At 30.7% G+C, this 12,800-nt stretch overlaps 1 protein-coding gene across 1 annotated transcript; it reads right to left on the bottom strand.

Moving 5' to 3' along the window:
- Positions 1 to 140: 140 nt before the first annotated feature.
- Positions 141 to 7,844, bottom strand: LOC106760680 (glutamate receptor 2.8-like). The gene is made up of 6 exons (XM_014644089.1): positions 7,586 to 7,844; positions 4,932 to 6,175; positions 4,135 to 4,444; positions 3,651 to 4,048; positions 3,340 to 3,411; positions 141 to 227 (listed from the first exon to the last, which is right to left on the bottom strand). The coding sequence occupies exons 1-6, from the start codon at positions 7,842 to 7,844 to the stop codon at positions 141 to 143; spliced, it is 2,370 nt and encodes a 789-aa protein (XP_014499575.1).
- Between the last annotated feature and the right edge of the window lie 4,956 nt (positions 7,845 to 12,800).

The following is a 12,800-nucleotide window of genomic DNA, read 5'->3' as shown; positions in this document are numbered from 1 at the left end:
TCTCGAAAATCCTTTTCTTTATTATGTCTTGGTTTTAGTAAATTAGGGAAGGCAAGGAAGTGGCTTATTTCAAAGTGAGTATGCTCTGCACTTACCTCTACAAGGGGATCCTGTGCATTAGAAAGCTCCGAAAATGTGGCTTATTCAGAGTAAGTATGCTTTGCACTTGCTTCTATAAGGGGATCCTGTGCATCAGAAAACTTCGAAAATGATTCTTGAATACCGTACTGTGCCCATGAGAAGGAACACTATATCATTTTAGCAAACCTGGATTTTCAGGTACTTTAAGTGAGCTAGACTGCCATGTTGTTACAATCTTGTGTTGCAAATAATAAAATATAGAATCATTGGAAAAGGACTAAAAAAGATGATGAGAAAGGACCAAATATAATGAAACCTTTGATTATGCATATTATCTCATACTCAAGATCAAATGTTGAAAAGAAATTTAAAAAACTAAATAAAATAAAGTTCAATTCTTCAAAGAACAAAATCAAACCAATCTGAAATTAGAAAATTAAATCGGATTGGACGTCTTTTGTAAATCTAAATGAACTTGTAAAACAATCGACCTAATTTTAATGACGTTGTTTCTCTTTAAATCATTAAGTATTTATTAAACTGACTTAATTTATTTTGTCAACTTAACTGACTTTTAAGGTTTATGTGTCTTGTAAAATAAACAAATGACTTAATTAATTAATAAATATTTCATAAATTTGAGTGTATATAATTGAATTTTTATTAAAATTTATTTTTAATTAAAATGATGTTTTTTTATGTTTACAAAATTACATTGTTTTGTATTAACACATGATTGATTTGATTTTTGTTTTAGTACCTAATTTATAAAATAAAATAATGTTATTTATATTTATGTATGATGGATTTTATTTGGTATGCATTTGTTTTTTAATTTTATCTTTTAAATAAAAACTTTTTAAAATTAAAATGATTATTTTATTAATTTAACTCTCAAAGTAATACTCTTTAAATTGAGTCGTTTTTTTACCTTTTTTATATTTTATCAATTTTTTTAATTATAAAACTACCTATAATATAAATAAAAATAATTTACAATAAAATTATAAAAATTATTTACATTTAATCTTCTTTAAATTTAATCAATTTTTTATTTGACCTTTATTAAATTACTTAGTTTTTAATTATAAACTACCTACAAAATAAATAAAAATTATTTATAATATAATTATAAAAAATATTTATATTTCATTATATAGTTATTGTTTCGGTAATATATTTTGCGGGACCGGAAACTAACATTTCCGAAGTGTCTTCCTTGTTTGACATATAATCAAATTCAACAATATCTGTTAATTGTCCATTAATATCATATTCTCGTGTAATATGACCTGTCAATCACTCTTAAACAGCGTATATTCACATTTGATATGGTCATTAAACATATTAACTGACCATTAATGATATTTACCTTTCCTGACTAGTGTGTCTGACCATTGATCGATTGTCTGTTTTGGTTCCAGATTCTCCTTAGTCGATCGGTCATCCGAATATAGTACAGTTATTATAAATGTTGATTGATAGATAATTTTTTCATAGATATATAGCTATATTAGAATTAGGATTGAAATATCACAATAACTTTCTTGCAAACTTTCTTAAAATATTATTTGCTGAAAATAAACTATTTTCTCCGGTAAAGTTGAATTTGTAACTATATATTCTTACAAATATTTAAAAATAAAATCGGATTTTTTTTTTACAAAGTAATGTTTACACACACACTGATAATTATTTTAAATTTTTAAAACTTTCTTCAAAATGTATCCTATCTAAATTAAACTTATTTTTTAGGTTTAATAGCCAATTTTGTCCTCAGTGTCATTGACAAATCTCAATTTAGTCCCTCGTTTTAAAAGTGATTAAAATGGGTCCTTACTTTCAAAATTGTGAGTCAAATTAGTCCCTTTTGTCAAACAGAAACAAACAACGTTAAGGGCTTGATGATTTAGCATAAGAGATATTATCTATAAAATAATATCTCTTATGCTAAATCATTAAATCCTTAAGACCATTTGATTCTGTTTTACAAAAGGGAGTAATTTGACTCAAAATTTTGAAAGCGATGACTCATTTCAAACACTTTTAAAACAAGGGACTAAATTAATATTTGTCAACGAAACTAGGAACAAAATTGACTATTAAACCTATTTTTTATTATGAATAGGATAAATTTGAAGGACTAACTATTTCTCAAACCCTCTTTCTGATAATCCACCAGTAATTCTTCTTCTTCATATCTTAAATTACTTATATATATATATATATATATATATATATATATATATAGAAGTAAGTAAATAAACAGTTAACTTTTATGGTCAAATACAGTTTCATTCTAGCTTTGACCACCATAGATATTATTGGATTATGATGCTATCTCATTGGTCATTGGGGGAGTGTGGAGTTCAAACAATCAAATACAGAGAGCACCCTTTTGAACTTGGATCATTCCCCCGATGAGATACGAGAGTTTCATATTTATACTAATTTTTCGTAAGTTAAGAGTTATAATATTGCAGCCAGCAAGAATCACTAACTACGAAAAGATATGGCTGAACTTATGGCGGTACTTGTAATAAAGCTGAACATTCATTGTGACTTAATCTAATTATACAATTTCAGAAATTTTTAAGAGCTGAACACAAATATTTGCTAATAAGTGGTACAAGACACGCTTGTTGTGCATTGCAGCATTATACATATTCTTGGACTGAAAATGAAATTCCCAAACAAATCAGTCAAAGTTATGAAAGTGTGCTGCTAATTAAGGGCGAAACATAATAAACAAATTCAGTTTTATTAACTTAAGACTTCTGTTTATTAATACAAGAACTGTACAGTGATATTTACAACAACACTTTTCCTTTGCATCAATTACATTAGCAGTAAGTTATAACTTATACTTGGTCATTTTATGTAACTGTCGGTTATACAACAACCTTTCCACTCCTCAACCAAGTACAACCTTTGACATGTTTAAACTTGAGTTGGTGTAGCATGTGTCGTTGAAGAGGTTGTAGGACTTTCTGCAGCATCACTTACTTTTCTTGACATTCTTCTCTTTGCATGGTTACATTGCTGAATGATCATTGTGGTTAGTCTCCAGATTGTTTTCTCCTCACTGTTTGCATAACTCATACGGAAAACATAAACCAAGAGAGAAAATGTTGATGTGCCTGCTGTCAATATGAAGAGGACCCAGAAGCTCTTCGGGCTAAGACTTGCAGTTTCTCCATTTACTTTTTTGTCTTCACATTCCTCTGATGCAAGCATTTTGTTCTCTATTTCACTTACCTTGCCGATTTCTACTAAATGTAGAAGTGCTTTGTTTACATCAGGAATCAATGGAGACCCCCTTGCAAATGCCTAACACACGCAACACAGAAAGAGTTAAACAAACTTCCATAACCAAAGAAAGAGACTAGTAAAACACTTCTTATTGTTCGTTTTAAACTTGATCATCAAGAACTATAAAATCATGACTGAAACTTGTCAAATGAAAAGTGTTTCGCCAACAAATAGTATATTTTAAAAGAATCTATTAGAAAGTATATCCTTAGAAAGTGCATAAATAAAAGCTATGAGAATATTGTTGCCTGACATACAAATCCAAATCCTCCAACTTTGTACAAAGGCCCGGCTTGAATAAACTCTCTACAGTACTTTGCTAGAAAAACTTTGGCTGCAGGAGCTTCCAGAAAGGCAGCTCCTATTTCTTTTCTTCTGAAAGCTTCAGCATACTCTTCAAGTTCTGCATAGTTCCTCAAGTTTTCAGCGTGGAACTGCAACACATTCTCCACATAATGTTTCAGAAAGGATCCTGAACTGTATCCAACCCTGATGTTGCTATTCCGTAGCTGATCAATATTATCTAGAGTTGGTTCAAGCCGTTCAGCAGTTAGCATGCTGGCAAGGTTAGCTGTGTATGTCTGTGTTATGATAAGTGACACAAACAACCAAACCACCATAACCATCTTTGATAAATTGCTATGTAGCTTGTCTCCTATGTTAAGTCAAATGAACCGAACTAGAATTAGCTAAGTATTCAACAATGTCATGCAAGAACATAGAATCTTAAATTAAAATTACCATCTAACTTGACTAGAGGAGTCAATGCCAACCAAGCCATGGTCCCAGTTTGATTCAGCATGGAACCTCTAATTTCAGGACTGTGGCGTCTTTCCAACATCCAAAGAATGAAGCCATTGTAGATAATCATGGCCAGTATTAAAACCCACATAGTCTTTGTAAAAGGTTTCATAAATAACCAACCTCTATGATCCACTTTTGATCTAAGGGGAACTACCATCACCACTCCTGGATCAGTGTATGGCTGAGTGAATTCTGCATACTGATATCGATATGAAATTATGCTCACATCAATTACTGCATCGAAATTCTGTTTTATGCATACACAAATGAAAATGTGGGAACAAGTGTCAGTAGCCATGAAGTTCATATATGTATAAATATACGAATACGGACATAGACATTTGGAATGCAAATTCTAAAAAATTATAGAAAATCCTAAGATAGAGATACTAAAATGTAATCAAAGTTATAGAATACTTAGAAAAGCCTAAGATAATAATATCCACGTACTCTACCATTCTACATAAATAAGTTGTGGCTAGTATATTCTAAAATAATCTATGGATTTATTAATACTTATGTATTTTATTATTTGATGTAAGATTACATATACCACAACTATGAGAACTAGAAAATACACTTCTTTCAACTATTACTTTCATATTCTACTATCTTCACATTTCCTTTACCCCCATCATCTATTCCCTTCATAATATGTAGGACACTGTACAAATAATGAGAAAGGATAGATTGAAAGACTTGGTACAAATAATACTACAGTTAACAAGTCTTACCTTCAAATAAACTTGCTTCACCAAATTATCGTACGTGTCATTGAAAGGATAGAATTTGTAGGGCAAGTGATAGGGCAGCAACTCCATAGTTGCTCTGAAAATATCAATGGTGAATCCTTGGAAAGTGGTGGTATTTTCGGTTTGGTCCTGAATTACAGATACGGATTGTTTCAATGTGGCCAAAACGGGGACCCCAATTCTTAGTGGTTTATCCAATACTGGAATCCATCCTCTTGGTGTTCCCCAAGGTCGTCCTGGCCATAAAACTTGTCCAAGTTCCTTCATTGAAGAATTGAAAATAGAATTTTGGCCTATAATATTTGAGAAACCTAGTCCATTTGTCCAGAACCCAATTTCCTTATAATCTTTCCCCATCACATTGATGATCTGAAAAATATCTGAAGGATCTAACTTTTGGTCAATGAAATGAATTTTTCCACTTAAGCCAGTAAAATTATTGAGCAGAATCTTATCCAGTAACGTTTGATCCTTTTTGTTGGTTGTTTGATTCATGGATAGAGCTAGAGTCCATGCAGCATCATAAGCACGTGCTGCAAATATCCCAGGCTCATTGTTAAGCTCATGAGGGTTCTCTGAGCTAAACTTTTTTCGAAATTTAGAGTAGAAGTGCTCGTATTGAAGCCCTATTTCTGGGAAGTAGCTCTTTACTCCAACTATCCCTTGCATTGAGGACATAGTGGAAGAGTTCAATGAATGGACAAGACTTGTAAAAGGATCAGTAACGATCCACACATAACCTTTCTCCATCATTTTCAATTTCTTTGCAGTTTGAAACAGGTTTATGGCCAAAGAAACTGACAAATTAACAACAAAAACTCTGCAAAAGCCATTCCTAAGCTTCTCTAGTTCTTGAGGCAGTGAAGAGGAGCCTAACGGAGGGATGGCCAAAACATTGCTTATATGAACGCCTGACACACTGAGATCACTGTAGAGATGAGAGAACATTCTCGTGGATGAAGAATCAGTATCATCGTATATTATGTTAACGTTGTACCATTCAAAGGATTGTACAATAGCTACTACTGCTTTCGTCTGCTTAAACTGATTAGGTGAGATTTGCACAAGGTAGGGCCACTTCAAAGTTGACCAGTCTGGAGTTGCATCAGCTAGAGATAGAACTGGGGTCACATTTTGGCTACAAATATCAGCTACTAAAGTTGTCTCTTTCCATGTGTCAGGTCCTATAATTGCTTCCACTTTCTGTGTATCAATAAGATCTCTAGCTGCAGAACAAGGGTGGGCATTGTTATTCATAGCTTAGAATTTGAAAATTATTTCAATAAACTGTAATAAATACTTAAAAAAACAAAGATTAAATATAATTTTAATTTTTAAATTTTTAAACGAAATTAAAAATAATGTATGTTTGAATTTTTCATATATTTTGATTTCCAAATTGAAAAAAAAAAGATAAATATAATTAAATTCACTTAATAACTGAAATGAAATAGATTAATAAGTTTTAAAAATATTTAATATAATTAAATTAAAATAACTGTATTTATTTAATTTTAAAATTTAAATATTTGAACAAACATTAGTTTAAATTTAATAAAAATATATTTTTAATAAAAAAATAAAAATATAAAATGAAATTAATTAAAACTAATTTTTAAAGAAGTGAATTTTTATTAAGAAATTCTAATTAGATTAAATTAACTTTTCGAGATGCCACATGAAAACAATTTCTCCAATAAATTTCATCTCTTAATTTTCAATAAATATTTATAAAAAAAATTCATCCAGGTGACCCAATACTAAGCCAAAACATGAGTGTTTCATGGAAAAGAAAGCTTGGATAAATCAAAGATGACTTTATTGGAGAAGAAAAGAAGTGAAATCATTTCATATCAGTTCTGATGAAAATTACACATGAAAAGATGTAACAGAAATTGTTGTAAAATATGAAACTTAAACTCTAATTTTTCTTTTATCAATATTTAAAGAAAAAAACAATTATAATGAAAATATTATTATTTGACTGTGTTAATGAACTTAATTTATCGCTTTGCAGTGTCATGTAATGATAATAATATACAACTAAGTCCCGCCTAGGACTAATGTAAGGAGTTGTTTGGATATTTTGTCAGCCATTAAATAGCCTGGCCGGCTGGCCCTCTAACAAAATATCTATATTTATAACGACAACAAGTCTTAACTGTACATACAAAATATAATTATTGATTTTTGATAAAGAATATTAAACCTTTTAATTTAATTTTGCATGACATAATGAAAATATTATTCTTGACAACGAGACATTTCTTATTTATTCCATTCTTCTTTGACGGCTTAATTAATAAGATGATTCTTTTAATTTACATTTCAACTTTTATCTATCAATTTAAAGTACCAAAAACTTAAGTTATTCTTGTACATTAAAATTTATGCAATTTTTATTTTATTTTTCCGTTCATTAAACATAATTTAGCTAAAACTTATTCATGTAATCTATCAAATTATAATTGTCTATGATTTTGATTTGTTAATAACATTTTTTCATTCCAGTTCAATGATGATTCTTAATGTAGAATTAAAGCTAATAATATATTATGACAGAAGGGTTTATAATAGTTTTATCCAAGTTGAATAGAATATGAAAGAATGAAAGAGTAGTGGGAAATAAGAAAGACCTGCTAGGGCAGCCTGAAGAGAATCAGCATGTGAGTCCCTTATCTGTAAATCAAAACTTTGATTGCTATAATGATAGAAATCTTCCATTGCCATCTTAACAGCAACTATCTCCTCTTTACCGTTACGGGAATTGTTGTCTGTAATAAGTCCTATGGTACCCTTCATCTTCGCATGCATGCCATCATCAACACTTGCTTTTCCAAATGCAGTGCTCATCAAACAAAAGAGAGGAACAAGAAGCATATGCAAGCTACCCATAATACCAAACAATAGCTATGCATCTTCATCCCTATATTCCTTTATATATGTAGCCAATAAAAACTTGTCAATTCAGTGAGTCAAATTCCATTTTTCTAGATTGAAAAGAAGTATAGTGGCACAGAGTGACAACTTGCCTTCGTCTTTAAGTAGACTTGTCTAATTATATTATAGTTGTCAAGTTCAATGGCGAGCAACTATAGTTTCGTCGAAAAAGGACGTGCCAATGACAAAAGTGCCAGGTACTTGTTGAGAGTTTTCCTTTTACCGTTTCTAAGTATGTTGAATTAGATGTGTCAATCAATACATGTTGGTTGTGTTTGAATATATTTTTTATTCTTTATATTTAGGAAAAAAGTTTCAAATTTCTTACATAAACTCAAACCACAATTCAGTACCATTTAAATAAACTTTAATATCAATTTACAGTTTAAATTTTATACACAAAAGTTTTGAAATTTTTATTTTATTATATTGTTACAGTTTACAGTTTACAAAAACTTATTTCAATGAGAGACCAGTTCCTCTAATAAGTAATTTGGACAGATAAAATTTCATTAAAAAAATTATCTCAGACTTTTTATGGAGGCAGAAAACACTAGTACAAAATATACTTTTTAAGTCTATTATTTCGAACTTTTAAATATCTTTTAAAACAGACTTAAATTTGGAAGACTTAAATTTTAAATTTATTGTTAAGTAAGAGACTTAAATTTTAACTCTGCTATGAATCAACAAACTTAAATTTTCCACCAAAAATTGCAAATCTAGTCATATATTCCATTGGCACCTCTTCAAAATATTAACCAATTACCCCAATCAACCACAACCCATCTTTCAATTCTCATACACAATAAAGATGAAATTGGAATATAATACAACCAATCATTCTCCCAATTCAATTTATTTTCACAACCAAAGAAATACAACAAGAACCCATAAATCTAATCACATCTTTCACAAAACATATTACAAATTAGAAATAGGGGAAGAGAAATTGGAGCCATTAATAATCACTCCAAAAAAATCTTAAAATCGTACAAAGTTCTTAACCCTAAAAATTACTATAAGAGAAAGATTAAAATGTAAAACCCTAAAAAGAAAACAAAGATCCTAATTCTTAATCCTTACAAACCAAAACCAATTTTTTCACTTGTACAACAATGACAACATGATAGGCAGGGGAGGTAGCGCGAGAGGCGGCGGCGACAACGACAACACGATAGATAGGGGCGTCAACTACAACGTTAGAGGCAATGGCGGTAGGAGCAATGCGAGAGGCAATGGCGGTAGGAGCAACGCGAGAAGCAATGGCGGTAGGAGCAAAGCGAGAGGCAGTGGCAACGCGAGATGCAATGGCGATAGGAACAACGCAAGAGGCAACAACGGTAGCAACGCGGGAGCAGGTGAGGAGACACAACCTACGAGGCAGCGACTATGACATGCCTACCCGAAGATGAAGATGGAGGGCGCGAGCAGCGGACAACACTTCCCATCAGATATGGATGCAAAGGCAGAGATATCTCCACGCAAAAATGAAGGTGGAGGGTGTGAGCAGTGTCAAAGGCGCACGCAGGACTGAGCAAGAATGGAGAGAGAAAAAATTTCTCATGATGGGAGAAAGTGGAGAAATAAGTGTTATGTGTTTTGTGAAGAAACAATTGTCTTTTAGCTTAAACATGGATCTAACATATATAATATTAAGATCTTGTTTCACTCGGAAAGGCTTAAAATATTAATTTAAGTCTAGTAGAAAACTCAACAGATAAAAAAATTTAAGTCTGTTTGTATTTTAACATATGCAAAAGTAAAATTTAAGTTTGTTATGATATTAACATATTTAAAACATGGACTTTTATTTACAAAAGTGTCATCACACACTTATTAAGTCTATTATTTTGAAAACATACTTAAACTAAGAGACTTAAAAGGCTGGTTTTGTAGTGATGAGATATAGACATATGACCACTAATCTTGTTGAGTGCATGAACTTCGTCCTCAAGGGAGCATGTTCATTACGAATTTGTGCTCTGATCAAAACAACATTTGAGAGGACACAATCATGGTTTGTTGAACGAGGCTTAAAAGCACAGTACATGCTATAATCAGGCCAATATGCATAATAAAAATCACTGACATTATTAAAAAAAATCAACAACAATCCGCATTTTGTCATATTCATCGCTACAATCGTAAAAATTATGAATTTGATGTTCAAGAAATTTCTACACCCCACCAATATCGCCCACATCCAATTTCGTATAATGTCAGGCTAAATGAATGGTGGTGTAATTGTGGTTACTTCCAAACTACTCGTTCCCCATGTCATCATGTCATTGCCATTTGTGCATATTCACATTTACCTATATCGATTCGGTTTACACTCTTAAAAACATTTACAAATGAAGTACCACTTCACCCCATCCAAAACGAAGATTATTGGTTTGCGTATACTGGTCCAAACTTCTTCTCAAATGCGACGCAAGGCAACAGGAAGACTAGAATCTATAATGAGATGGATCAATTGACCTCAGATCAACAAAAAAAAAAATGTTCTTACTGCCGCAACGAAAGTCATCATAGGGGGACATGTCCATATCGTCAATAATTTTTTCTTCAATCTTACTTTTTTGTAATCCCTTCATTAATTAATAAAATGGTGTCAATATTGTTTATGGATTTTGTTTTAGGGTTTAATTTGTTTTTATATTAAATTAATGATCATTTTAATTTGTTTTTTGTCTAAAACAATTATCTAATCAATATTATCGAAGAATGTGATTAAAATAATTAAAGAATAACAACATAGACCCAATGAATAAGTATGTCAATGTAATCGACAACCACAAAAAAAGGTAGATGGTTAAGAAGCACACAACACTATTTGTTTTAACACTGAAAGCCTTTAGTACGTAATTGATTACCAGAAGCTTGTAAGTGATTACTAGAGAGTTTATCTCGATTTACACTTCTTGTAATCAATTATAACAGTGGTGTAATCGATTACCAGGAAGTTTTTCCCATTTACACTTCATGTAATTGATTACAACATAAGTGTAATTGATTATAGGGTCTGGTAAGATCACCAGAGACAAAAAAAAATGTGTTGGGTGGATGACTTTACCTTTTCTGGTATGTTAGAGGGAAGTCGTGCCCCCCTACACAACTTCTTCTAATGAAGTCATTTGGAGTCCTCACGATTTGCCTATTTTCGTAAAAAAAATAAAATTGTCAAGATATGTAAATACCAAATATTTTTTCCTACTTCAATAAAAAAAAAAAAAAGCTCAATTATTTTCTATCCTTTTGTGCAAGTTAGATTATGTTTGAATTTCAATATTTGTAATTGATGTTAAAAGTAATACTTTCTATGTCAATTCTAAATTAATATAGAAAGTGAAAATTGAGTATATTTATATCGATTTTAAAACTGATATAAAGAATTTTTTTAATCGGTATAAAAAACTTTTCATCGTGTTTAGACTAAACATTACGTAGATCATACTAACATGCTTTCTTTTTCTAAATATGAAAACTATTTCTATGAAGAATTAAAATTATATAAATAAGGACCTTCTGAATATACAATTTTAATTTTACCATAACAAAAGTAATTTTTTAAATTGCAAAGTTAACTTTTAATTTTTTTTGTCTTGTCCAAATTTAAAATATCTCTAAACTATCTTAAAACGGTTCCTATACGAAAGATTATTTGAAGAATAGAAGAAAATATCATGAACAAAGATTAATTTTTATTTTATGTGTTGTCATAGTAATTTCAAGATTCCTCCTTTCGTGTTGGAACTTTCCACATGCTGACTTTTCAGAATATAAGTATATTCTATTATTTATTTTAGGTACCTTCAAATATATCACTATTGCCAACAAATTTGAATTGGTACACAGTCGCCTCATGCCTATATGACCACTTCAAATTAAACATACTTAGGGAAGTCAATTTCCGTATCAATGCCCACTGCAAATAAATTAGTACCATTAAAACAAATATATAAATACATATATGTTTTATTTTCGTAAACTTTTTTATTCTTTTACAATATATGTATTCGTATATATTTTAAAAAAATACTGTAGGATGTTCATTCAAATTTTATAAATAATTTAATTTTGACTCGAGTAATCATCATTGACTTCTTCATATAAGTTGTTATAGTAAAAGTTGTATGAAAATAAAACAAATTTGAATATCTTTCTGCTAATCTATACCGGTTTAGAATTATATATATATAGAGAGGTTTAATAGCTAATTTTAAAATATTGGGTCAAATTAGTCCCTTCCATTAAATATAAGGAAACAAAGTTAATAGGGTGATGATGTGAAACAACTTAATGGTTACGTGTCAAAATATGTCTGTGTGCATTGTGACGTGTTTGTTAATTAGACCACGATTAAGTTTTGATTAAAAAAAATAGGATTCTTTAATTTGGGAAAAAATGATTTAGGGCTTGATTATGGAATATTAGGTTGTGCGAAAGAAGAGAGAAACGTTATCGCGAACACAAAGATCGTGTAGAGATCATTCTAGAGGAGATTTGGACGCGCATTTCCAGAGATCGAGTTGGTAGGGTATTATGAAATCGACTTTCGAAGGTGTGTTTATATTAGGTTCTAATTTGTGTTTTGTTGCTTTCACCGTGGTCCCCCCATTAGTTTTGATTTCTGTATGGTGTCCCCCATTATATGGGCATTTGCTTTGTTTCTGTTGCGGCATTGTGGTTGTGGTCCCCCCTAATAATGTGTGGTCTTGTGTTGAACCATTTGCTTTGTTTATTGTCTTAATTGTGCTTTTGCTTTGTTTTAGTTGTTCGTGGTCTGTATAGTGCTATATTTATGTTTTGTTTATGTTTTGTTTATTTCTTAGATAACTTTTGGGATAAGCATAGATTAACTGTGAGCAATTTATATTTTAGATAATATGGCCAACTCAGACATCA

Source organism: Vigna radiata, chromosome 5, assembly GCF_000741045.1.
Source record: "Vigna radiata var. radiata cultivar VC1973A chromosome 5, Vradiata_ver6, whole genome shotgun sequence".
NCBI classification, from domain to species: domain Eukaryota; kingdom Viridiplantae; phylum Streptophyta; class Magnoliopsida; order Fabales; family Fabaceae; genus Vigna; species Vigna radiata.
The sequence above is the reverse complement of the archived record's forward strand: the minus strand, read 5'-3'. Positions and strand labels throughout refer to the sequence as shown.

Excerpts from the sequence above, each read along its gene's own strand:
- LOC106760680 (XM_014644089.1), bottom strand. The coding sequence starts at position 7,844 with ATGGGTAGCTTGCATATGCTTCTTGTTCCTCTCTTTTGTTTGATGAGC. Across the intron at positions 4,445-4,931 it reads TGAAGCAAGTTTATTTGAAG|AATTTCGATGCAGTAATTGA; the intron begins GTAAGACTTGTT and ends TGCATAAAACAG. Across the intron at positions 4,049-4,134 it reads TCCTCTAGTCAAGTTAGATG|GAGACAAGCTACATAGCAAT; the intron begins GTAATTTTAATT and ends GACTTAACATAG.